This window comes from Chenopodium album, chromosome 11 (genome assembly GCF_948465745.1).
Source record: "Chenopodium album chromosome 11, dcCheAlbu1.1, whole genome shotgun sequence".
In the NCBI taxonomy this organism is placed as follows: domain Eukaryota; kingdom Viridiplantae; phylum Streptophyta; class Magnoliopsida; order Caryophyllales; family Amaranthaceae; genus Chenopodium; species Chenopodium album.
Window position 1 is genome coordinate 1,551,354 of NC_137844.1, and position 24,601 is coordinate 1,575,954.

The 24,601-nt window shown below is 34.2% G+C and overlaps 3 protein-coding genes across 3 annotated transcripts; all 3 read left to right on the top strand.

Annotated features, from left to right (window-relative positions):
• The first annotated feature begins 89 nt into the window (after window positions 1-89).
• LOC145567119 (structural maintenance of chromosomes protein 1-like) lies at window positions 90-12,903 on the top strand. The gene is made up of 18 exons (XM_081626358.1): window positions 90-739; window positions 2,383-2,619; window positions 3,431-3,664; window positions 3,774-4,009; window positions 5,292-5,558; window positions 5,763-6,033; window positions 7,204-7,327; window positions 7,631-7,741; window positions 7,834-7,941; window positions 8,012-8,151; window positions 8,392-8,481; window positions 8,559-8,764; window positions 10,232-10,401; window positions 10,700-10,809; window positions 10,902-11,278; window positions 11,513-11,764; window positions 12,131-12,358; window positions 12,509-12,903. The coding sequence occupies exons 1-18, from the start codon at window positions 302-304 to the stop codon at window positions 12,555-12,557; spliced, it is 3,648 nt and encodes a 1,215-aa protein (XP_081482484.1). The 5' UTR covers window positions 90-301; the 3' UTR covers window positions 12,558-12,903.
• Window positions 12,904-13,618: 715 nt separating this feature from the next.
• LOC145568043 (patellin-6-like) lies at window positions 13,619-16,081 on the top strand. Its single transcript, XM_081627485.1, has 4 exons — window positions 13,619-14,554; window positions 14,882-15,006; window positions 15,476-15,617; window positions 15,821-16,081. Exons 1-4 carry the CDS (start codon window positions 13,619-13,621, stop codon window positions 16,079-16,081), a joined length of 1,464 nt encoding a protein of 487 aa, XP_081483611.1.
• A 1,039-nt stretch (window positions 16,082-17,120) lies between these two features.
• On the top strand, window positions 17,121-19,237 carry LOC145568158 (11S globulin seed storage protein Ana o 2.0101-like). Its single transcript, XM_081627599.1, has 4 exons — window positions 17,121-17,424; window positions 17,589-17,863; window positions 18,098-18,562; window positions 18,670-19,237. The coding sequence occupies exons 1-4, from the start codon at window positions 17,121-17,123 to the stop codon at window positions 19,066-19,068; spliced, it is 1,443 nt and encodes a 480-aa protein (XP_081483725.1). The 3' UTR covers window positions 19,069-19,237.
• Window positions 19,238-24,601: the final 5,364 nt, after the last annotated feature.

Genomic DNA, 24,601 nt, shown 5'->3' on the forward strand with positions numbered 1-24,601 from the left:
ACAAAATTATCTTGTTTACATACGTAGTATTTTCTAAAAATTATTATGTGTTTTTCTGATGAAAACTGAAAAAATGGCGCCTGATAAATAATGAAACAGCCTCCATTTTTCATAGCGTGACGCCGTTACTAGTGAAAAACTTCCCTTCTTCTCTCACTCTCTCTTTCTCTCTCCTTCGCCCGCCATTTCCCCAAATTCTCTCCATTCCCCCCAAAAACCCCTAATTTCAAAATCAAACCGCCAATTTCCCCAATTTCTCTCTCCTCTCCAAACTCTCTGCAATTCCAAAACCCTAGAAATCATGCCGGCCTTAACATCGCCGGGAAAAATCCACCGATTAGAGCTCGAAAACTTCAAATCTTACAAAGGTCATCAAGTAATCGGACCATTCTACGATTTCACCGCCATAATTGGCCCTAATGGCGCCGGAAAATCCAATCTCATGGATGCTATTAGCTTCGTTCTCGGCGTTCGCTCTGGTCATCTTCGCGGCGCTCAGCTTAAGGATCTTATCTACGCCTACGACGACCGCGAGCGTGAGCAGCGCGGTCGTCGTGCTTATGTGAAGTTGGTTTACGCGCTGTCGTCTGGCGGTGAGATTGATTTTACTCGTACGATTACGAGTTCCGGTGGTAGTGAGTATCGGATTGACGGTAGGGTTGTTACTTGGGATCAGTATAATGAGAGATTGAGGGAACTTGGAATTCTTGTCAAAGCTCGGAATTTCCTTGTTTTTCAGGTAATTTTTAATTTGATTGTAATTTTTTGGTTTTATGAAGTAGGATTGAAGTTGATTTTAGGTGTTTTCTGGATTATTAAGAATGTATTATGTTGTTAATGACACATGATGTTGTAGTGAATTGTCTTATTGTTCAGATTGAGAGAAATTGGCTAAAGATACTTATATTTTGGATTGGAATAAGTATTTCTAATATTGTTTTGTAAATTTTAATGTGGAAAAAATTGACTTTGATTTTGTTTGGTTCTCACTCCTCTTGAGTTTGTCCTTTTATGTTGCGGTATTATTAATTCAGGATTAGATTAGATTAAGGGTTATATATCGAGGAGGTCGAATAACGGATATCGCACTTGAATTGGAGTTTTGAACAATTGTTTCGTTAATAGAGAGTTGAATGTAAAAGAACTGAAGTTTGTAATGGTTCTTCTGTAAGGAAAATAGAATCTATGTGAGGTGTGGTAATTCACTTGAAACAGGTTCTTAAATTCTTAGTAGGTACTCAAATAGGTTTGGTTTGTCTATTGTTCAACTTAAATAATAGACTAAGACTTGTCTAGTAGTAAAAACTCGTGGGAACTTACAAATATAGCAGCATTTGGTGCTTCAATTTACTGTTTAGGAAGTGAAAGGCTTTTTTATGAGTGATACTTCTTGCGAAAGGAGTGACTTAAGTGTGGGGGTTGAGCCTTGGGGAGGGAAAAGTGGAAGGTGGGAATATTCAATTTCGTAATTGCATGGATACAAGATATTGGCTCCAAAGAAGTTTTGGAGGTAATTATATCCAGGAGTTTCCTATTTACCCCAAGTCCAATGCATTTGGACAAGATTTGTAGTCACGTGGCAACTTGTTGAGAGAAAGGGGGGTAAATGTCACAGTTTTCTTGATTCTTGAGTTAAAAGGATGATTGCATGCCCTTCACACTTTTGTAATCCTGTTGCATAAATTGAGTTGTTGACAGCATCACATTACTCTTTGAGCATCTAAAGCTAAGAATATGCAAATATGATAAATCTGTTCATCTGTTGTACTTGACATAGAAGCTTAATATATAATTATTGGATAGGTTTTACTTATCCTGTTAGTTCATATGATCATGGGACAGCTGCCTGACCTATAATTCTGTTGTGCTTGTAGTAGGACAAGAATGTATATGGAAATATGCGCTAGAGATCTCAATATCTCCATATTGCAGCTGTCGAAACTTATATTTGTTAAAATCAGCTGTTCTTCGAAACTTATTGTCTTTTTTCCTACCTTTTTTTTTCCTATTGTTTTGAACTGATCGGCAGATTTTTTTTTCACATTTGTTTTCCATCAATTGACAGACAGCCCCACCAAAAGCTTTATGTTGATTGTTTGTAATTTTCCCTTTTTTGGTAGAGAGTAATATAATCACTTAAGGAAAGTAATTTTTGATGAATGCACTTATGTTGTTTGGCCTATCAAGACTGTTTTAATTTTTTAAAAAGGATACGGTGAGGTCAAAGTCTATCTTAAGCCTTAAATAGCATACAGAAGATAATCCTTAAGTTTGCTTTTAGATGAATGAAGGCGGGAAAATTGTACTGTATATGTATTTTTTTAATTATTTTTTTTCCTATCTTTGCATACAAGTTTAAGTGCTGAAAGGTTGGCAATGCAGGGAGATGTGGAGTCTATCGCATCCAAGAATCCCAAGGAACTGACAGCACTTCTCGAGCAGATTTCTGGTTCTGAGGAGCACAAAAAGGACTATGAGGAGTTAGAAGAACAGAAAGCCACTGCAGAAGAAAAATCAGCTCTTGTTTATCAACGTAAGAAAACAATAGTTGGGGAGAGAAAACAGAAAAAGGAGCAAAAGGAAGAAGCAGAAAGACATCTTCGGTTACAAGAAAAATTGGTACCTTCACTCTCTGGAAAAAATAGTCATTTTCTCATTATATTAAGTTGGGAAATTTGAAACTATTCTATAAATAGCATTCTTCTGTCCCTAGATAATAGACCAATATTTCTATTTACATTTGTGTGGCTGTCCATTTTTAATATTTTGTAACTCAAATTTCGAACTTTGTTAATGATTGTATAACTCTGCTTCTTAAAACGACTAAAGTGATTAGGGGATGGTGGTAGTAGTAATTTTGATTAGATTTCAAGCTTCCACAATTCAGTTTATATGAATGGTTAAGTTAAGAAAAGGTTAGGGATGTCTTTAACTATTATATAGGATGATATTTTGAAATTATTTCATAAGTCTGTGGAAGTGGGTGATTGTGACTATAGTTTCCACGTGTTGTGAGTAATATAAATCAGGTTTTGGGGATTATTTGGTGCTTGTTTTGAATTTATGTTGGATATTTTAGATCTTAAATTACTCCTTTTGTCTTTTATGTACCATGTTAATGGTTTGGAGCTCTTAGAACTTGAAACTTTGAAAGGGTGTGTTGTATGTTTCTAAATTTCTGATATGTGGGACTTGGTACACTGTCACTCACATTCATGGCTCAAGTCCTTGAACTTCTCACTCCCTATGCTGGAGAGATTATAAAGTCATTTTCTTCAAGATATTGTGATTTAATTACTGACTTCATTGTTTACTGGAGAACAGTAATTGGAAGATTGTTGGATCATCTTTTGGTTGGCTACATGGATGTTTCTTTTTCCATCAAGCTCATAGAAATTTCTCACTTTGGTTCTTCCCTCTCTTTTTGCAGAAAGGCTTGAAGAAGGAACACTTTCTCTGGCAGATTTACAACATAGAAAAAGATATAAACAAGATTAGTGAAGAAATTGAAGCTGAGAAAGAAAGCCAGCAAGAGCTTGTTGAAGAACAAAACAATTTTGAGCAGGAAAAGCGTGAAAAGGAGAAAGAGCTGGCTAAATACCAGAAAGAGATAAATAAACTTGAAAGAAAGATTGTAGAGAAGAACAATAAACTTGATAGGAATGTATGTTTCTCATTTTAAAAACTCTCTTCTGTTGAATTATACTTTGATTACAGAAGCTAACTTTTCTTTTCTTTTCTTTTTTTCTTTTTTACTGTTTGGAATCTGGCAGCATGAGCTCCTGAAGTTGGAGCAGGAAATGAAACGCATAAAATCAAAGATAAAGAGTACTCAAAAGGAGCTGGACAAAAAGAGAGAAGAGAAGAACAAACATGCTGGAAAAGTAGAAAAGCTCCAGGCAGACTTGTCAGTTGTAACTCAAAGATTAAAAAACATGGAGGAAAGTGCACCCGATGTTGGGGGTAAAATCCAATTAACAGAAGTTGAGTTGCAAGAATATTACCGGATGTAAGTTTTTTACTTTACTAATTATGTGTATTATATTTTCCTTTGGTTAATTATGTACTGCGGATGTATTCCTGCTTGAGTTTGTTTAAACATTTTTGTCTCTTGACATAACATATGTTTGCTCTGGGATTATGGGAAAAAAAAACTGTGCAGAAGGTTATTGACCTTATTGTATTATTATTGAGATAAAGAAATTGTCCAGGTCAGAGAAACTAAGTAAACATTGCAGTTGTCTTGGGCCGTCGGTGAGGTCAAGGTTGCAGAAAGCCTACTGCTGAGTTGTTATTTTTATTTTATTTTTATTTTTTATACTAATGTTTCAGCAACTTTAGATTACTGAACTTGATTGAGTAGTGTAATAGATGACTAATATTAGGGCATGGGCTATGATCTGGTGAATTTGTGTCGGGATAGAATAAGAGTTGCAATGGTAGAATTATAGATCCCAAAGTTTTGGTCAATATGATGAGAGATTTTCCAGTGAGCTCTGTTCTTAGTCATCATGGTTCTGTCTTTGAACTTCCATACAACGGGGTTGGGACTTATATGCTATAATGGAGCTCCCTTTTCTCCTATCTTTGTTTGTGCGTGGATGGGGCGGGATGTGATGATGGTCGTTTGATATTATGAGATGGAATGTGAGGTAATGATTTAGTTGTAATCTGCGTCTCACATAGCTGGACACTGTCCATCATTTACCTATCTTTATGCATCTGTCCTTGATTGGCCTCCCTGGGGAATGTATATGTTGTTTGTGAGTTTGTGACGTTATTACGTTAACAAGGCAAGGGGATAGTTGTTTAAGATTCTAAAGAATGGTGCTAGCTTGGAAAATACATTTCTCTGCTTCCCAATAATTTTCACTAAAGTTTCTATAATCTGATATGATGAGCAAGTAGTTGGCAGCTTGTCACTTATAAATCTTACTAACTGTTTTATGTCTGAGTTTTTTTAAACTGTGAATCTGTTTTATTAATCTGATTTTAATAATAGTAAAAAAGGGTGAGGAGTCTTCAGCAGTCCTCATTATATACTCTCAACAGTCTCACGCATGTTTACTTTTATAAATATTTTGAATTCATTTGAATCTCAACCTTTGAAAGTTGCCTATTTAAGCCTGTTTACACCCCTTAATAAGTTAATATCTAGCCCGAGTTAGTGTTTCTCTAATTAAGGTATGCATTGTTGCTACAAAGGATGATGGGAAGTTTGTTTATATTCAGAGACCATAAATTTTGTGACCTTTTTGACTCAGTTTTGTAATGATTTAATGATGTTGCAGTAAGGAGGAAGCTGGGAGGAAAACTGTAAAGTTGAAAGATGAAAAAGAGGTTCTAGATAGGCAACAAAGGACTGATATTGAGGCTCAAAAGAACTTGGATGAGAATCTTCAGCAGCTTAAAAGCCGGTACGAGGAGCTGAAATCACAAGAGGAGGAAATGAAAGAGCGCCTAAATAGAGATCAACTGGCATCAAGAGATCATGAGAAAGAGATGAAGCGCTTGAAAAAGGAACGCGAGGAGATGCGCAACAAAAGTCAAAAATCAAAGTATCTTTTCCTATTACTTTTAATTTCTAAAAAATTCTTATGCTTTTGGAGATCATAATTTTCAATTACATATTTTGCTTTAGTATCTTCCAGAGTTGATCCTTTGGGTTATTTGTGCTTTTAGCTGTTGGAGTTCGATTATTAATCTGTCTACATTTTGTTGCATAAGCTTGACAATTTCATATTTATCTTTTTTTGATGCAGAGCTGAGTATGACCGTCTGAAAACACTTTTAAGTGAAGTAGAAAATCAGCTGCGTGAATTGAAGGCTGACAGACATGAAAATGAGCGGGATATAAGATTGTCACAAACTGTAGATACCCTCAAGCGCCTTTTTTCTGGTGTACATGGTCGAATGACGGAGCTTTGTCGTCCTACACAAAAGAAATATAACTTGGCTGTCACTGTTGCTATGGGGAAATTCATGGATGCTGTGGTAGTTCAGGATGAACATACTGGAAAGGAGTGCATAAAGGTAAAGGTTTTGCGAGGCCTTTTCTGAATAATATGCGTGATTATGTGGATATTAAATATTGTTTTATAGCTCTTGGGCCCTTGTCTCTTCTACATTTCTTATGATAATAATGCTCACCCTTGATGAAGTATGTTTGTAGTTGCAATTTCAATTATTCATCTGAATCTGCTTATTTGGCTCAAAGAGTGGATCTCAGTTTAATACATGTTTGCAAATTTGTATTATACACCTATTCTACCATGACACAAGCACCAATGTTGGATATAGGTACATTTTTCTGTGTGTTAGACACACTCAGCAGCCAAGGTTCTGAGTGTTGGAACACAGTTTATAACATATTATTGACTGAAATTATTTTTATTACTTTTCACGTTTCAAAAGCATACACTCATCAAGTTGAATTTTTAGTAGTTTTTTCCGCAACTCTATAAATAAAAATATATGTTAATATAATACTTATTTTGGCTATTTTGTGAGCAAATAACCATATGTCACATAGCCTTTTTCTTCTTTGCCCCTCGTGTTCTATGTATGTATTTTTTTCTCATTACTAAATCTTGTTTTTTTTTTTTTTTTTTTCTTTGTTTGATTATTATTTTTCTCTTCCCCTTTTATTGTTTTGGGGAAATTGAGGTGTCTATGGATCATACTCATTTTGATGCATCAAGAGTCTGAGATGGGTACTTGAAATTAAAATATGTAGTCATATTGACATAAACCATCATCAGCTGGGTGTAAAATGTGTAAGGGAGGTCATTACCAAACTTAAGCTGTTGCATTTATCTGTGTCATTTTAAGAAGAGGCTATCTTTGATCAGTTAGATACATTAAATGTATTCAAGACCATTAACCCCTCAATATTTTGCTTCATTCACCACACCAATTCACATTTCTGGCTACCATCAAAATAGCACCAAATTCCTTACTGACATAATGAGATGTTTATGAGTATTTAAAGTCAAATTAATTCTCATTTGTACTGTAACGTCTGTAAGGGAGTTGTCCTGTGTACTTGATTTTCTGGTGTGTCTGGACGTCTGGTCGTAATTTTGCCTTTCCATCCGTCTATCTTGTGATTCAATTATCTTTTTTAATAGTGAGATTTGATGTCTTTGGTGGAGGGTATGGTAATTTCGTTGGTATTTATGCAAAATTCTGTTGATTTTTCAGTACTTGAAAGAGCAAAGGCTCCCTCCTCAGACTTTCATACCTCTTCAATCGGTCCGTGTGAAGCCAATCATTGAAAGGTTGCGGACATTAGGTGGTACTGCAAAGTTGGTCTATGATGTGATACAATATCCTTCACAAATTTAGCTTTACATATACTAACATTTTTTCTTTGGTGTTGCAATTCATTGTACATGTTACATTGTTTTCAACTGATTAGTGATTTCATAGAGCTCTTGAAACTAGGTATTTTGTTTGACGAGAAACGAGAGTCAGTTCGAAACAGTTTTGATGCCCTTGGGTTTTAGTCACGGGTCTTTTATGGGATAGTCAGATTGCTCTTAACATATTTCTTTTGAACTGTTTGAACTAGATCTTGCTAAGGCCTAGTGCTGGTTCTGTTCATATGTTTATTTCCTTAATTATGACAAGTTTGACCCAGCTTTGGAGAAGGCAGTTCTGTTTGCTGTTGGGAATACATTAGTTTGTGACAATCTTGATGAAGCCAAGCGTCTAAGTTGGACAGGAGAAAGGCATAAAGGTGTACTCTTTGTTGGTCTTCCATCATTTCTTGCAGTTCTATATGCAAAGCAATATTAGGGAATTTGGGTCTGATTATACTTTTTTTCTCAGTTGTAACTATTGATGGAATTCTCCTCACCAAAGCTGGTACTATGACTGGTGGTACTACTGGCGGAATGGAGGCTAGGTCAAACAAATGGGATGACAAGAAAATTGAAGGTTTGTGTTCTGTGCTTCATTTTGATGTAATTTCTCTTTTACTAGATCTAAGTTTTACTGCTTTCTTCAGGGCTTAAGAAAAAGAAAGAACAATATGAATCTGAGCTGGAGGCTACTGAGTCACCCAGGGAGATGCATCTGAAAGAGACAGAGGTGTCTGTAAAGATTAGTGGCTTGGAAAAGAAGATGAAGTATGCAGAAATAGAAGAGGTAATTGCATATTGAAATCAAGTATAGGCAATAGCAATTCTTTTGTTGTTTAGATGGTTAGGGTACTTAGCTCTCACACTTAGTTAGGACTTAGGAGTTACTGCCCCACGGCCCTGCTCTCCCAAAAGTTTAGACATTATCTAAACTCCTTTTGAGCGTAAGGTTTCATTTTGGCTATCATTTACGTATAGTTTGGACACCCCCTTTGATGCAGTATAATTATTATATATTTATTTGCAGAAAAGTATTCGGGACAAGCTAAAGAAATTGGCAAATGAAAAGAGGAACATCGAAGAAGAAATCCACAGGATTGAGCCTGATCATGCAAATGTATGCAAATTTCTAAACATTGTTTGGACTTTGCGTTAACTGTGCTTGTGCTAATCTCATGACGTGCTCTGTTGCAGCTAAATGCTACTATCAAGAAGAGAAAGGGAGAAATACAGAAGCTGGAGACAAGGATAAATGATATTGTTGATCACATCTACAAAGATTTTAAGGAAGCTGTTGGTGTTGACATCCGGGCATACGAGGAGACACAACTCACAGCTGATGCAGAAACCTTTGAGGAAAAGGTTACCTTGCGTAACCAAATTTCAAAGCTGAAGTATCAGTAAGTTTCTTGCTTTTTTCATTTTCATTCATACTGTTTGTTTTTTATGTTGCACACTCGTACTTCCAATGTCTTTCCATTTGATACATAGCCTTGACAGCGATTATAAAAGCCTTTAGGCAAAGGTGTTTCGGATTTCAGCAATTCTGCTCATCTCTGTTAGATTTCATTTGTAAAGTTTCAGGTTGGCTTGTTTAATGTTATTTTGTAATAGTTAGTCCTTTTATTTGAAATATCTTGTCATATGATTGCATAATTTTCTGACTTAGGTTATTATTTTATTATATCTGTTGGGGGGTGGGTGGGTGGGTGGGTGGATGGGGGGTGTGTAGTTAGGAGGCACTAAATATCCTGGAACTATAATTTTAGATTCAGGTGTTGTTTGGTTGACAAAGGAATTAATTTCCTATGGGCATTTGTATTTCATGGGAATTAAAATCCCACATAACATTTCCTAGGAATTAACTAAACTTGTTTGGTTGTTATATGGATATTTATAAATCATGGGAATTTTGAGTTACGAAGGGGGACCTTGGTAATTAAATTCCCATGTTTTGTGGGAATAGGAAATTCCCATGATTTTACACTTCCCACATTCTCCACTTTTATGGTCTACCAAACAAGTCTCTTATTTCCAAATTCATGGGAATTTTCAATTCTTCCATTTTTTGTGTGCAACCAAAGAACACCTCAGTGTTTTCTAACAGTAATTTGAACTCAGATAGGCGAAGCATTTGAGTTTTGGGAAGTTGATACAGAGACGAAAATCTAGTCAAGTATACGTCATATCTAGTCTTTTGTGTAGCAGCAAATGGCAACTTGCAAATCTGTTCATTTTTTTTTTCTAGCCATCTAATAGTTTTGAGGTCTTTTTTGGCCTTAGCCACTTCTACTTTATTTTATCATTGGCAAACATCTTTTTACATCTTACCCCTCAATATTTGCACCTTTCTCTCACTCTCTCACTCTATCTACATTTTTCCACCAGTCACCTTTTTTGAACTTTTCTAGAAATAAGAGTCTGCAATAAGTGAGTTGAACAAAAAAGGCGGGGGGTGAATATTTTAGTTCACTAGGTTACGCATAATCTGGTAGAGAGTGTTCTATAGACTGAAATATTGAGATATCTTTCAGTCTTTGAAGCTAAAGCTTTTGTTGCCTACATATGTGATAAAGCAAATGTGCAAGTTGTTGCTTCATCTATGAATCTTCTGGAAAATTCTATTTGGTGTATTTTGATGTTTCTTTTCACATATCTTGCAAAGCACTGAAATTGGTATTTGAACTCCACATTGTTACTTTTTGAACGACTTTCCTTGAAAGTAAATGACTAAATTTGATATTTTGTGCCTTAAATGCTATGATTTGTAACCACCAGTTTAGTTTTTGGTGAATTTTGAACTTTTCCTTGTCTATTATAGTTCAACATTGGACTAACAATTTCTGTAAATCTCCTTGAATTTTCAGGATGGAGTATGAACAGAACCAGGATTTTGAATCGCAAATTATGCAGATTCAGTCATCTCTTAGTGCTTTGAAAGATGAACTCAAAAGACTTCAGGACAAAGATGTTGAATCTAAGTTAGAAATGGAGAGTATTACCACTGAGATCAATCAAATGAAGGATGAATTACAAGGTGTTCTTTGTCTTCGTCTTTGGCTCCAAATCCAATATATAAATTGAAATTAGAGATCTAGTCTTTAAAGTCTGGATTAATTTTGTAAGTGGAAGCTTCAAATGCTCTCTTCCGCCCCAAAATAGGGGGAAAATTTGGCTATTGTAGATTCTTGCTGTGCTGGCTAACAAACTGTGTGTCTGTGCTCTCCATCTGAAATTTATTATGTCTTATCTCTGTGACTGTTTGAATCTTTTATGTATTTCTTTTTTTTTTTTTTTAAATTTGAGCTGTCTTAAAAATATTTTTCTGTTGCTAGGGTGGAAGTCCAAGTTAGACGAATGTGAACGTGGAAAGCAGGAAATAGTGAAGAAGATCTCCCGTGGTATGACAAATTTAGATAAACTGAACCGTCAAATTAATGTTAAGGTTAGTTGTCTTCAAGCTTCTTTCTTCTATTGTTAGTTGGTTTTTCTGACAAGATTTTTTGACACCCTGTAAATCCCTTCAATCTTTACTAGAGAACACAAATCGATAATCTCTCATCAAGGAAGCAGGAGATATTGGAGAAGTGTGAATTAGAGCAAATAAGCCTGCCTACAGTCTCAGACCCAATGGATACCGATTCCAGCCAAGGTCCAGTGTTTGATTTTAGTGAGTTGGACAGATCATTGCAAAAGGATATGAGGCCATCTGAACGGGATAAGCAGGAGGCTGATTTCAAACACAAGATGGATGCACTCATTTCAGATATTGAAAGATCAGCTCCTAATCTCAAGGCTCTTGACCAGTATGAGGCTTTAAAACAAAAGGAAGATCTTGTAAGTAAGGAGTTTGATGCTGCTAGAAAAGAAGAGAAAGAAATAACTGGCAGATTTAATGCCGTCAGGGAGCTAAGGTACCTACAAGTATTATTAACTTATTTGAAATCAAGATGAATGAGATGTGGTTTCAGCTCTGTAATGTGATTGAGCAAGTCATCTCTTCATTTTATTAGGGGTCTTTGGGCAGTTGCTGACAGTCTCAATTTATTTGCAAATCTTTTCCTGTGTTTGCAGATTTTTATGTCTTACCATATTTTCATTTTGCTTCAGAAGAGTATGACTAGATTACCATTAATTTTCTTGTGCAGATACAAGAAGTTCATGGATGCATTTAACCATATCTCAAGTAATATTGACAAGATATACAAACAACTAACTAGGAGCCAGACACATCCACTTGGCGGGACAGCATATCTGAATTTGGAAAATGAGGATGATCCATTTTTATATGGTATTAAGTACACTGCTATGCCGCCAACAAAACGGTTCCGTGATATGGAACAACTCTCTGGTGGTGAAAAGACTGTTGCTGCTCTGGCATTGCTCTTCTCTATACACAGGTGTGATACATTTTTTCATTGGACTTTTTATACTGCCATGTTTTATCTATTTGATTTCATACTTAATTTATGTCTTGGGAGATTAAATCGAGGGCTGAGAATTGGGAAGATAGTCGAGACATTGATTTTTAATCTCCTGAGGTGTGCAGTACTGTAGTGTGCTCCATTGACAAAAGTGAATATTGATTTCTGAGGGCTGGTGGTGTAGGAGTGAACTTCTTATGCTATCATTTTCTTTTTCTATCCATGAATTGTAGCAGTGTATTTTCAAGCCATCAAAATGTTTAACAATGCCTTCTATAAATGTTATCTTATAATTTATTAATCAGCCTGTCATGTACTGACCTATTATATGTATATGTGCAGCTTTAAGCCATCACCGTTCTTCATTTTAGATGAAGTTGATGCTGCTTTAGATAATCTAAATGTTGCCAAGGTTGCTGGATTCATCCGATCAAAATCCTGTGGAGGTGCTCGACTTGACCAGGATGCTGATGGGGGCTGTGGTTTCCAAAGTATTGTGATATCACTCAAGGACAGCTTTTATGACAAAGCTGAGGCTTTAGTTGGGGTTTACAGGGATTCTGAGCGAAGGTGAGTTTTCCTTCTTGCTCCAATTTTTAATAAATTATTATGCTTTGATATGGTTTGTAATTGTTGGAGCTCCCTTGTTACAGTACATATTGGTGTTTGAGTTTCCTAGAGACTGTATTTAATTTTGGCTAATTTCTCTGTTGTTTGCAGCTGCTCTAGCACTTTGACGTTTGACCTGACAAAATATCGAGAATCTTGAGAATATGATAAGCCCTGTACATAGCTTCATGATTTACGCTCAATATTTGTCTGCTGAAGGTTGGTGTACATAACATTAGCACGTTTCACCTCTCCGGTCCGTCTTCTTTCTAGGTCCTGTAAGTGGCTGGTTTTTGCTAACCGCTTAGAAAATCATGTACGTAGTGCAAATACTTGCATTGCAGCCTCTTATTCTCTTCTTTCTCACTATGTTGTCCTTTATAACCTTTTTTTATTTTTATTAATTGACGTTTCCAGATTTACAGCATTAAATCAGTTAATAGAGTTACTGACAATTTATGTTCTCTCTGTATTAACTCCTGCGGCCTTCGGGTATGTTCTCCTCATTCGGTCATGAATTAAGATCCTACTGAGATGTGTATCTTTTTTTTTAATACATAACCTTAACCTTGCTTAAATGACGCCCTCAATGTTTTTAATCTCATACTCCGTAGTTCATAGGAATAAGTTTAACAGGAGTATGGGTGGCAATTGGCAAATGGGTTCGGATAGGGCGATTTGCTTTGGGTGATAATCAAACTCAGGTTGAATCTTCCCATCCAGAACCTAATTTTAGATGATAGATTCATCTCAGCCTCTTAGGAGTATAAATTACTTGCAAGATTTTGTGTTTTAACTTTCAAATTACTTCCATGTCATTATTAATAGGATTAAATTTTTAAAAAAGGATTGTCTAGAAATAGTATTGCCTTATCTTATATCAAAATCTTTCTATCCGTTAACAGTTGGGAGTAAATTTGGCAAACATAAAAAGCATGTTTAAGTATAGACGTCTAGGTTATAGTACTTGCTTCAGGAATTAGGACATCCATGTTTTTCATTCACCTTTGGGAAAAATAAGATTTGGAAAAATAAGATTTTTCTTTACCTTAAATAGTCGCAATTTTCGAATCTTATATTCCTTATCAACCACCTTAACGAACCCCAAAAATCCTTAAAATGATTCGTTAAATTGGTGAAATTAATAATGGATTATAGCTTCTGATTATTGATCTGGGCTTAAGTGATCATAAAAACAGCTTAAAGAAATCATTAATATCAATGATCACCATAACATCTCATGACCTCAGAGGCATAGCAACCGGGCCAACAGAATTTCCGGTCACTGGTGCTGTTGGGGAAGCTACGCAACCATCCAAGGTGGGAGGATTGTTTGATGATGATGAGTCCTTTGCAGAGGCAAGTGATGAGGGGTCAAGCCTTAGTGAAGAAGAATCCGATCACGGGGACTTCATTATTGAAGGAAAAGAGATAAGCCATACTAATAATTTCGATTATGATTCCTTAACAAAGGGGAAGGTACCAAATAGGAGGAGGAAACTATTCAGGCGGAGATGGAGAAGAGTGAAGACGAAGAAAGCATTAATCGAATTGAAGTCGAAATTAGAGGATGCCCTAAATGGGAATTGCTTCCTTGAAGAAGAAAGAAATGAGATATCACAAAACTTAAGGGACATTACCCTGTGGGGTGTGCCCTTATTGCCAAGCAAGGGTCATGAAGGGACAGATATAGTTTTGTTAAAATTTCTTAAAGCTCAAAATTATAGGGTTAATGAGGCATTTGAAAACCTTAAACAAACCTTAATTTGGAGGGCAGAACAAAGAATTGATGATATTACTAATGAAAATTTAGGGGATAAAAAGGAGCGTAATAAAATGGTGTTTATAGATAGTGTTGATAATGAAGGGCATCCTTTGTGTTTTAATTCTTATGGGGCTTTTAAGGATAAGGAATTGTATACCAAAACATTTGGGACAGAACAAAATAGGAGGGACTTTCTTAGATGGAGAGTTCAATTTATGGAGCAAACCATTAAAAAGTTGAGTTTTGAGTCTGGTGGGGTGGACTCTTTTCTTTTGATTAGTGACATGAAAAATGTTCCAGGTCCTGGGACTCGTATGAAGGAGCTTGGCCCTATGAGCAAAGATGTTGTCTCTCTCTTTCAACGTTATTATCCCGAGCTCATTTATAAGCACGTAAGTAGACTTGTATACGTATATATTATCATGATAAAATTGGAACGATATAAAAAAAACTACTCCATACTATTTAAAAATTGCAATATGTAAATAAAGTTGTGGAGAACTTGTGAAATTAAATATGTTTTGGCTTTGTTGGCGCACCCGAAATTCTCTTAAATTCATGAGTATGGTCCAAATTCGCCTTAACAATTACTATTAAAAAATGCAATATGTAAATAAAGAAATCCTTATTTTTAATACATGATTTATGTTAGTTATACTTATTCTTGTATTCATTTTAGAATTGTCTTTATAATCTTATTATTCTGTTTGCCCTTGCAGATTATATTAAATGCTCCCTTCTGGTACTATTTGTACCATGGTGTAGTTACACAATATTGTACTCCTGGAACCAGAGAAAAGTTCATATTTGCAAGGCCTCACAAAGTCACTGAAACATTGCTGAAGTAAGGCTATAAAACATCAACCCTCATTATTTACGAAATATTCGGTATAATACCAAGCTAATTAAGCTTGGTATATAATGATAAAAGTTAAATAATCTCATTTCTCTCATAATAAGGGCTTTTTGAAGGCGCGGATTCCTTATTACCTTTTCAAAGATATTGTCCCTTAGTCTAAACCTTCATCCATCCAAATCAAAAAAAAAAAAAAAAAAAAAAAAATCATTAAATGCAAATGGCCGATATACAATCAAACTTATTATTCTACATGTTACATATAACCCAATTTACACATAGAATATATGATCAATGTTTGGAGAATATTTTGAATGAAACTATAATGTCATAACAATCTCCAATATTAAAATAAAGTACTCTCTTTGTTAGTATAATGTATTATAGGCAACTTCAATATTTAGAAACATACGAAGTAGAAATTAATGTGTAATTATCTGTGTTAATGTATGAACAGATATATACCCCCTCAAAACATTCCACTCCAATATGGTGGGTTTAGACGAGAAAATGATGATGAATTCACATCTGATGACCCTGTCCTAGCGTTTTGTATCCGTGGTGGTGCAGTATCGGTGTTCAAACTTCCGATCTCTGAGGTACAAATTGTCGATTTATAGTACTCCCTCGATTTCATATTTACTACTAATGAAAGAGATTAGTAGTAATGGCAATCTTACTTAGGGTTTGTGTTTTTATTATATTAGGTATAGAATATATTATTGTGCTCTATTATCCGTGTTATTTTTTTATTAATCATTGATTAATTACATGATGGTGTTGTCCTTTATCTATTTTACAGGCAAATGTAACGGTAGTATGGGACGTTATAGTTGTAGGATGGGATGTGAGTTACAAGGACGAATTCATCCCCGACGATGAAGGTTCATACAAGATCTTGTTACATACAGAGGAGAAAGTTGAAAGTTGTGTAAGAAATTCATTTTACATAAATGAACCAGGGAAGATTATGATTTCTATTAAAAATGCTACTTACGTCAAAAAAAGGGTTTTCATCAGACTTAAAAGCAAAGCCACTTTACCTGTGTACTTGTACAAATAAAACTAACATTTTATTGATTGATCAAGCCACACGTACGTGGCTGGGCCAGTATAATTATGTATTTTTTAATACATAAAATTTTGATGATTTATTAATATGTAATTAAATATATGTATAATGAACTGTAGATTTGTAGACTGTGAGAAGACTAGTTTGTAGATGACCCAAGTTATTGGTAAATATAAGAACTTAGAATTTCGATCTATATTTGGTTCATTCATGTATATGGACAACAACTTCAAATGCAAAATAACTTTGTGTCTTGGATATTACATATGAAGGAGGGTCGATTTATTATTTTGAAGCAAAAGAAGGTGTCAATTTATTCTAGTGTCATCTATAACACTAATTCTTAAGGGCATGTTCCCTCATTCAACCCATAATCAATGAAAATATGTAAGGGTAAAATTTTTCCTTTGATTTAATCAGTTTTAAATCTTTTTATCAATGAAAATAAGTTTTAAGTCCGTAGAAATTATCAATACCTAAATTAAACCAATGTTAAACACTAATAAGTCATGACCAAAAACAAATTATGATCAATAATAAAAAGTAATAGGTTTCCTCCAAGTAAAAATCAGTTCAACTCAATAAAAATCAAATGAATGTATATTGCATAAATCTAAACAAATTAGAAAAAAAACCAAAATGAAAAACAGGTGTTGATCATGAACAATATTTGAGTAGCTACTACTAGCAAACAATATAAGGAAAGCAACAAAAAACAAACCTTTTAAAATTAATGTCTCAATCCTCCCGTTACATGTCCATATACGAATACAATAATAGTATAGTGGGCATGCATGCATATATCATCTTAGGATAACCAGCCACTTGCTAAAATTATCAGAATTTAGGTGTAACAAAGGTAAGCCCTCATTGCCATGCATTTTGAAGAATGGCCAAATTACAAAAATTATGTGTCACTCTTTCATCTTTCTCATTTTTCCTATAAATTCACCTCTTAAACACATGCATTTTCCATTCGCCACAAATTATATATCCTCCCTCCAAAAAAAGAAAAACACAAGCAAAAAAAATGGGTAAGTCTACTACTACATTGTTTCTTCTTAGTTGTTCAATAGCACTAGTGTTGTTGAATGGGTGCATGGGCCAAGGAAGGATGCGAGAGATGCAAGGCAATGAGTGCCAAATCGACCGGCTTACCGCCCTCGAACCGACGAATCGGATTCAGGCTGAGGGTGGGTTGACTGAGGTGTGGGACACCCAGGACCAGCAGTTCCAGTGCTCCGGTGTGTCTGTTATTAGACGTACCATTGAGCCTAATGGTCTTCTTTTGCCTTCTTTCACTAGTGGCCCTGAGCTAATTTACATTGAGCAAGGTAACAAAATTTATTATTATTATAACAATACGAAGTAATTTATAAGGTAATTACGCATTGATTAACTGTAAGATATTTTGATCTGATAAAGTCTTTTATATTACCTACTAAAAAATATTTGTATATAATGTCATATATTATTAAAAAGTAATGAATTTTTGTAGGAAACGGAATAAGTGGGTTGATGATCCCGGGATGCCCCGAGACATTTGAATCAATGTCACAAGAATCATGGAGAGAGGGTATGGAGCGAGGAATGAGGGGCGGTCGCTTCCAAGACCAACACCAGAAGATCAGGCACCTCCGTCAAGGCCACATTTTCGCAATGCCGGCCGGAGTTGCTCACTGGGCTTACAACACCGGAAATGAGCCTCTTGTTGCTGTTATCCTCATTGACACCTCTAACCATGCTAACCAACTTGACAAAGATTACCCCAAGGTTATTATTACCCTTCATTTCCTCGTCTTTTTTAATTGCTACGTTATTTCTAATCTAAGTATACACAATATTTTTTTCTTTTATACCCAATATTTTTTTTAATTAAGTCACTATAAAGTGTAGCACAATATATATTTACGTGCCCAAATGTAACGTTTTTTTAAAATAATGTGTAAATTAATAACACCACGTACTTCTATTGCATTTAGTTTAATAATTGAATTATATGTGCAGAGATTCTACCTAGCTGGTAAACCCCAACAAGAGCACAGTCGCCACCAGCACAGAGGTGGAGAATCCCAGAGGGGTGAACACGGCAGCGGCGGCAACGTATTCAGCGGGCTAGACACCAAGACCGTAGCTCAATCCTTCGGAGTTAGTGAGGACATAGCCGAGAAGCTCCAAGCCGAGCAAGACGAGAGAGGCAACATAGTCTTAGTGCAAGAGGGTCTTCATGTGATCAAGCCCCCAAGCAGCAGGTCATATGATGATGAGAGGGAACAACGCCGCCATCGTAGCCCAAGGTCTAACGGCTTGGAAGAGACCATATGCTCGGCTCGTCTTAGTGAGAACATCGACGAACCCTCTAAGGCCGATGTTTACTCCCCGGAAGCTGGTAGACTTACCACCCTTAACAGCTTCAACCTCCCCATTCTCAGCAACCTCCGCTTGAGTGCTGAGAAGGGTGTCCTTTACAGGGTAATTAATCAGGGCTACATATAAACATTAAATAAATTATTTCCAAACATCCTAAAATAGTATTCAGATTATGCAAGGTTTGTTACTAAATTTAATTTTTGATGCAGAACGCGATCATGGCACCACACTACAACCTAAACGCCCACAGCATAATCTACGGTGTACGAGGAAGAGGACGTATCCAAATCGTGAACGCACAAGGAAACTCGGTGTTCGATGACGAGCTAAGACAAGGACAACTAGTGGTAGTCCCACAGAACTTCGCAGTGGTGAAGCAAGCCGGTGAGGAAGGGTTCGAGTGGATCGCCTTCAAGACATGTGAGAACGCTTTGTTCCAAACCCTAGCAGGCCGAACATCCGCCATCCGTGCCATGCCCTTAGAAGTGATCTCAAACATCTACCAGATCTCCCGCGAACAGGCGTACCGCCTCAAGTTTAGCCGGTCCGAAACCACCCTCTTCCGCCCCGAGAACCAAGGGCGCCAAAGGAGGGATTTGGCTGCTTAAGTTGGAAAAAACAACAATGTAGTATGCATGGCATAATGGTCACATTATATATCATGTAATGTGAAGGAGTTTTAGGTTGTTTTTTTTAAATAATTAGGATGGATGACAAAATAAAAGGTAGTCCTTTAGAAGGTCCCTTGTTTTGAAGGTGTACGTTTTGTTGAGAGGATTGGAGCTTTATGTATAAACTTGTCCATGATCAAATGCAAAGTTCCAACAACACAAAAATGGTTTCTAATAAATTTTCATTTACTTTCCTCTCTAACTACTAAATTAATTGATTAATAGAAAGTTAACAATTACATATAATAGAATCAAACAAAGGTTTTCTTCAACAAAATATAAACTCTAATTCGCACACATATAAAAGTAAACAATAAACATTATTCTTCCGGTCAGATGTATGAATTAAATAAACATAAACACAATTAGGCTCTAAACATTTCACATTTTCACCTTTTAAGACTTTCCACTTTAAGATGTTACCAAACTTTAATCGACCGGTGTCTAAATTTATTATATCATTATAGGAAATAATATCACTTCGACCCAAGCATTACGAAAAGCTCCTTTTTTTTTTTCAAAACGATCGTATTAAGAATATTTAATATTTTTTTAAAAAAATCATCTAATAAAAACCCTAGAATTATAAATACTGGAATTTTGGGTGTTATTAATCTATTCTCACCAAATAAAACATCGTGAATTGGATTTCTCCGAGTTTAGGCAAAGGTAAGATCTGTATTGTTGATCGATTCATTAATCAGCTATATAATTGTTATTTTATTTACAAGTATTGAATTTGAAACAGTTGATTTCTGTTTCAGATGAAGATCGGGAGGTTTGTGATTCCTTCAATTCCAACCAAAGTAGCCGAATTTATGGCCATTGGTTTTACAGGTTGTAAGTACTCGATTATTATTACTTAGTATATTTTATAATTTTTTTTAATCGAACAGGGGGCGGGTGATTTCATTAAATAGTACTCCGTGTTAATAGTTTTCCATCATCCTTTAAGAGATCTAAATTCTCAATTCTCTAAACTTGTGACATTATTTTTGAACTGCTTCTACATAATTTTTAGAATTTAGATATCTTTGTGTCGTTCTTGATAGAGCTCAATTAATACATAGTCAATAGTCACATAAGCTAAGTGATAATACTTAATTGATTATCATGATTGGCAAATCTACAAGACGAATTTTCTCTACAACCCTACACCAACAGACCCGTAATTCTACGAATTTACAATCCCTACACACACAAAACAAACATTTCTTTAAATAGTTCTTTTTTTTTTTGGTGTTAGATGTGATAGTGTGATATTATTATTAATGTTGTTGTTATTATTATTAATTTATTATTATTCTTCCAATTAATTACAACGTACTTTTACTTTTTTTTTATTTATTATTATTATTATTATATAGTTTTCCATCCATCCGATCAATATAATACTTTTATAACTTTTATTATGTAGGTGTTATCACCCACCCAATATACTTGGGCCTTATCCAGAGCTAGATACAGAGCTGGATTTAGGATTTTTTCAGATTTGTGATTTTCTTCAAATGCATGTTGAGGATAAAAAAGAAAGAGAAGAAAATTAATCCATGATGATGGCTTATTTTCTCAATGTTTATTAGCCGATTAATTTTTATTTATTGTTTTTTGTTTTTCTTATAAATTTTAACCCAAATCAATCAATGATGACTTTACTTTGATGTCTAATGTCATTATTTGCGGCTTTCCCTAATTACATGATTGTTACTTTTTAAATAGTAATTTGTAATCGCACTCTCTTTATCTCTAAAAGAATTTTACGGAGTATGTGCACTTTCAAGGGTTTAATTTACGTGGAGCTAGATTGCTAGTTGTTGAATTATTAGTAGTCTATAATCTCATGCTTTATGTGTTTTTCATCGTTATTATTGATAATTTGATTTGGATCTTTTACTTACAAAATTTGGATGGAAATTATATACGTATAGCATGCCAAATTTCTATCAAAGTGTTAATTTTAAATATAATGCGGATATAGCAGATTAAACTCATAAATCTAAAAGATGAAATTTTCAGGGAAGTTTTCGTGATTGATTGAGTAAATTCCCCTTAACTTAATTTCTCTATATGTTACTTTAGAGGTCAAGATTAATTCTAATAAACGTTTACTTGTGAAACTTCATGGTTTGTTACTATACATTAAGATGTCTAATCACAAAATGCTTTCATCATAAAGATGCTCATATGACAGAAGAATTATAAGCAGCTTTCATTTGACTAGCTATTTGACCATAAAGTCTATATCATACTTTCCAATGTTTAATTCACAAACTTATCACTGTCACAATTAATAATAATCCTCTTTCAAAATAATGTAAATATAGAGTACTAAGTACTACGTAGTAAAGTAGAAGATAAAATAACTTATACTCGTAGTCCACAAAGATGGGTTACTTTAGAAGTACGTCACTTTTAATGCATTGACTAATAATTGTATTTTAATAGTAGAAAACTATGGTTTCTCCACACAAAATCAATATATATACGGTATAGTACATTGCACATATGTAGAATATTCATATTTTTGGTCCTTTTCCTTAACAAAATACATTGGAGAATGAAGTCAAAAAAAGGAAATGGATGAATAATTGAAGACCATGACTATATTCAAGTAAATACGCATTATTTTTTATACAAGCATGTATAAGTTTGAAATCAGTCGTCATGTACTGTCTTAACCCCCTGTGATATAGTTGGGATTATTTAGAGAAATGTTATACTTTAATTATTACTTTGTATCAAACACCACTCACAAATATCTACCATCCTCTTAAATTAAACATTTACCATGTGAGTTTAATCACTTTAATGTAATCTTACTAGCTCTTGACCCATTCATGTTCCATTATAAGTTACTGAGTATTGTTTTTCCTTATATTTTGAAATGAAATTAAAGTCTACCTACATCTCAATGATAGTAAATGGATGATTTTGGCTAATTAGTGTGCCCCAGGCCTTTATTTATTTAAGAGAAAAGGATAAGAATGTAGTGATACAATTTTCAATTCAATATCCTTTTTAATTAATAATAAACCAAGCTTGAGCTCCATCCATCATCACAATACATACATTAGAAAATGAACCTCTCCCCACTATAACCATGTGTTGACCTTTTCCTTACTAAAATACGGAGTACAAAGTAACTTCTTAATACCTAGATTATGTTGCAGAACATGACGTGCACACCTTACTAATTTAATGCGAGCCTAGTGCAATCATAAACCATGCTCCAAAGCTAAGAATCATATCGCTATCGCAACACAGTACAACGTTTTTTTAACCTTTAATTTGTTTCTTAATTTATCTTATCTTTAAACTCTCTAAAAACTTAAATTAATAGGTGTTTTCACAAATTTATATCGAATAATATACAAAACTATTCGGAGTACATATGATTATTTAACTACGAGTATTTATTTATACAAAGTACGGAGTATAAAAATCGCGAAATTGGGACGGGGATGAGCCATGATATCCTTGCTTTCAAGTTTCAAGATACTAGCTAGGTACAAACTTATATAACTCGTGACCTTCGTGGCCTGGAGGCTGTCAACTACACAAATCTCTTTGATTTGTCCTCTTCGCCAACTTTGAATCAATTTTTATTTTTTAAACTGAATGTTACGTAATTTGGCATGTGGCACGTTTTATTTGACTATAATATAAGGATTAAAATCTAATCAAATGAACTGTTACATTCATGGCTTTATCGTGCGTCACTAATAATGCAACCCCACTTTTTAGAGTGAGTGGTAATTGAAAAATATAGGGCAATTTACAAACACTTTGAGATCTTTCCTAGAAAATACGGAATATGCCTTTTCATTAAGAAAATGTTTTACATACCAAGTATGAAATTTACATGTTTAACTTTTTGGTCTTTTCCCTTTAATTATTTTTTTGCTTCTTTTCTTTTAAGCTTTATTTTTTATTTTTCCTTTTCTTTATCTTTTTTATTTTTTTAATTTCATGGTGCTTATCAATTATAGATGGTGTTAGACTGCAAGAGTTCTTCATTAATGATAAATGAGCTCATCTAGTTGTTTTTGTAGTTTTAATTATTGAACTTCAATTATTTTTACACGGCTAATAATTAAAAAAGAAAATTCATCCTATCGAAGAAGACAATGTAGTGTAACTATGTGTCCATGTAAGAAGATATTTTATAACTCATAACTCTTGTATGCCTCTTTAAATAACTGAATAATCCTTATAATTTGACCTATTAGGCTGAAAATCACACTAACAAAAGAAAATCCTAAGCTGATTGTAGATATATGATATCAAAATCCCTATATATGGATCTTTTTTTAAAAAATAAAAATAAAAATAATCCTTACATATGGAAATATATCATTAACAATCACAAAGGATTGGTTAGCTTGATACTTCTTTCACAGTTCACACAATAATTAAAATTATTTACAAAATTAACTGACATTATTACATTGTGATTTGCTCAAATGAAATGATTAATACTAATGCATAATTAGAGTCGCGAATAACAATAAGTGTAGATAAACGTGAATTATCGATATTGCCTAGGATCGATTAACAGTAAAGTATTAGATTTTTAATCTTAGGGCCCGTTCACATTTACTGAACTGAACTGATTGAAGCTGAGCTTAAATGAATATTTTATGAGAGAAGAAAATTAGGAATTGAAGTGATTGAAGCTGAATTGAACTGAATTGAAATTAAGCTGAAGTAAACAGACCCTAGTAAACAGGTCCTTACATCATGTAGATTCCTAAATAAAAACGTGTTTTTCTTGGACGTACGGTTTTAAGAGAGGAATTTCAGTAAGTATTGCTATTTATCCCCAAAAAAAGTAAGATAAATAATTATAGGATCAGATGTGTTTTATCAACTAAAATTAAATATGTAGTGTAAAAATTGACACCACCCAAGCGATTTTTTTTTTTTTTTTAATTTATTGATGAATATTTTTTTGTTTGACGAATATTTAAATAAATAAAACTTTTACTCTTTCCGTCCCCAAAACTTCGACCCTTTTGGGTTGATTTCGCGGTTATTAAGAAACTTAAATAAAAAGAAATAAAAACATATTGGAAAGATAAATTTACATGCATTTTGTAAAAAAAGTAGAGAGATAAAGTATTAAAAATACATGAAAAAACAAAATTGTATATGAGGAAGCTAATTTTGCACAAATATTGTTGTAAATTGATGGGTATTTTAATGCAAATGAGTTGATCATTTTGAAATTAAAATTAGGCCAAAAAGGTCGAAGTTTTGAGCACGGAGAGAGTATTTAAAAATTGAGTGAGTAATAGATGTACCGTGTATTTTATAAAGTCAGACTATGTGGGTCAATATAATAGTCCTCATTAATATGCATTTACCAAAAAATAAAATAGGAGTACGGAGTAAATAAAAACAACCAATACTTCCAAACACATTCAAGGGTATATATTGGACCAAAGACTTAAAACTCTTTGAGCATTTG

Coding starts and splice junctions, on each gene's coding strand:
- LOC145568158 (XM_081627599.1), top strand. CDS start 17,121: ATGGGTAAGTCTACTACTACATTGTTTCTTCTTAGTTGTTCAATAGCA. Junction 17,425..17,588: donor GCTAATTTACATTGAGCAAG/GTAACAAAATTT, acceptor GAATTTTTGTAG/GAAACGGAATAAGTGGGTTG. Junction 18,563..18,669: donor AGAAGGGTGTCCTTTACAGG/GTAATTAATCAG, acceptor TTTTTGATGCAG/AACGCGATCATGGCACCACA.
- LOC145567119 (XM_081626358.1), top strand. CDS start 302: ATGCCGGCCTTAACATCGCCGGGAAAAATCCACCGATTAGAGCTCGAA. Junction 6,034..7,203: donor CTGGAAAGGAGTGCATAAAG/GTAAAGGTTTTG, acceptor TTGATTTTTCAG/TACTTGAAAGAGCAAAGGCT. Junction 8,482..8,558: donor TTGAGCCTGATCATGCAAAT/GTATGCAAATTT, acceptor GCTCTGTTGCAG/CTAAATGCTACTATCAAGAA.
- LOC145568043 (XM_081627485.1), top strand. CDS start 13,619: ATGATCACCATAACATCTCATGACCTCAGAGGCATAGCAACCGGGCCA. Junction 14,555..14,881: donor CCGAGCTCATTTATAAGCAC/GTAAGTAGACTT, acceptor TTGCCCTTGCAG/ATTATATTAAATGCTCCCTT. Junction 15,618..15,820: donor TCAAACTTCCGATCTCTGAG/GTACAAATTGTC, acceptor TCTATTTTACAG/GCAAATGTAACGGTAGTATG.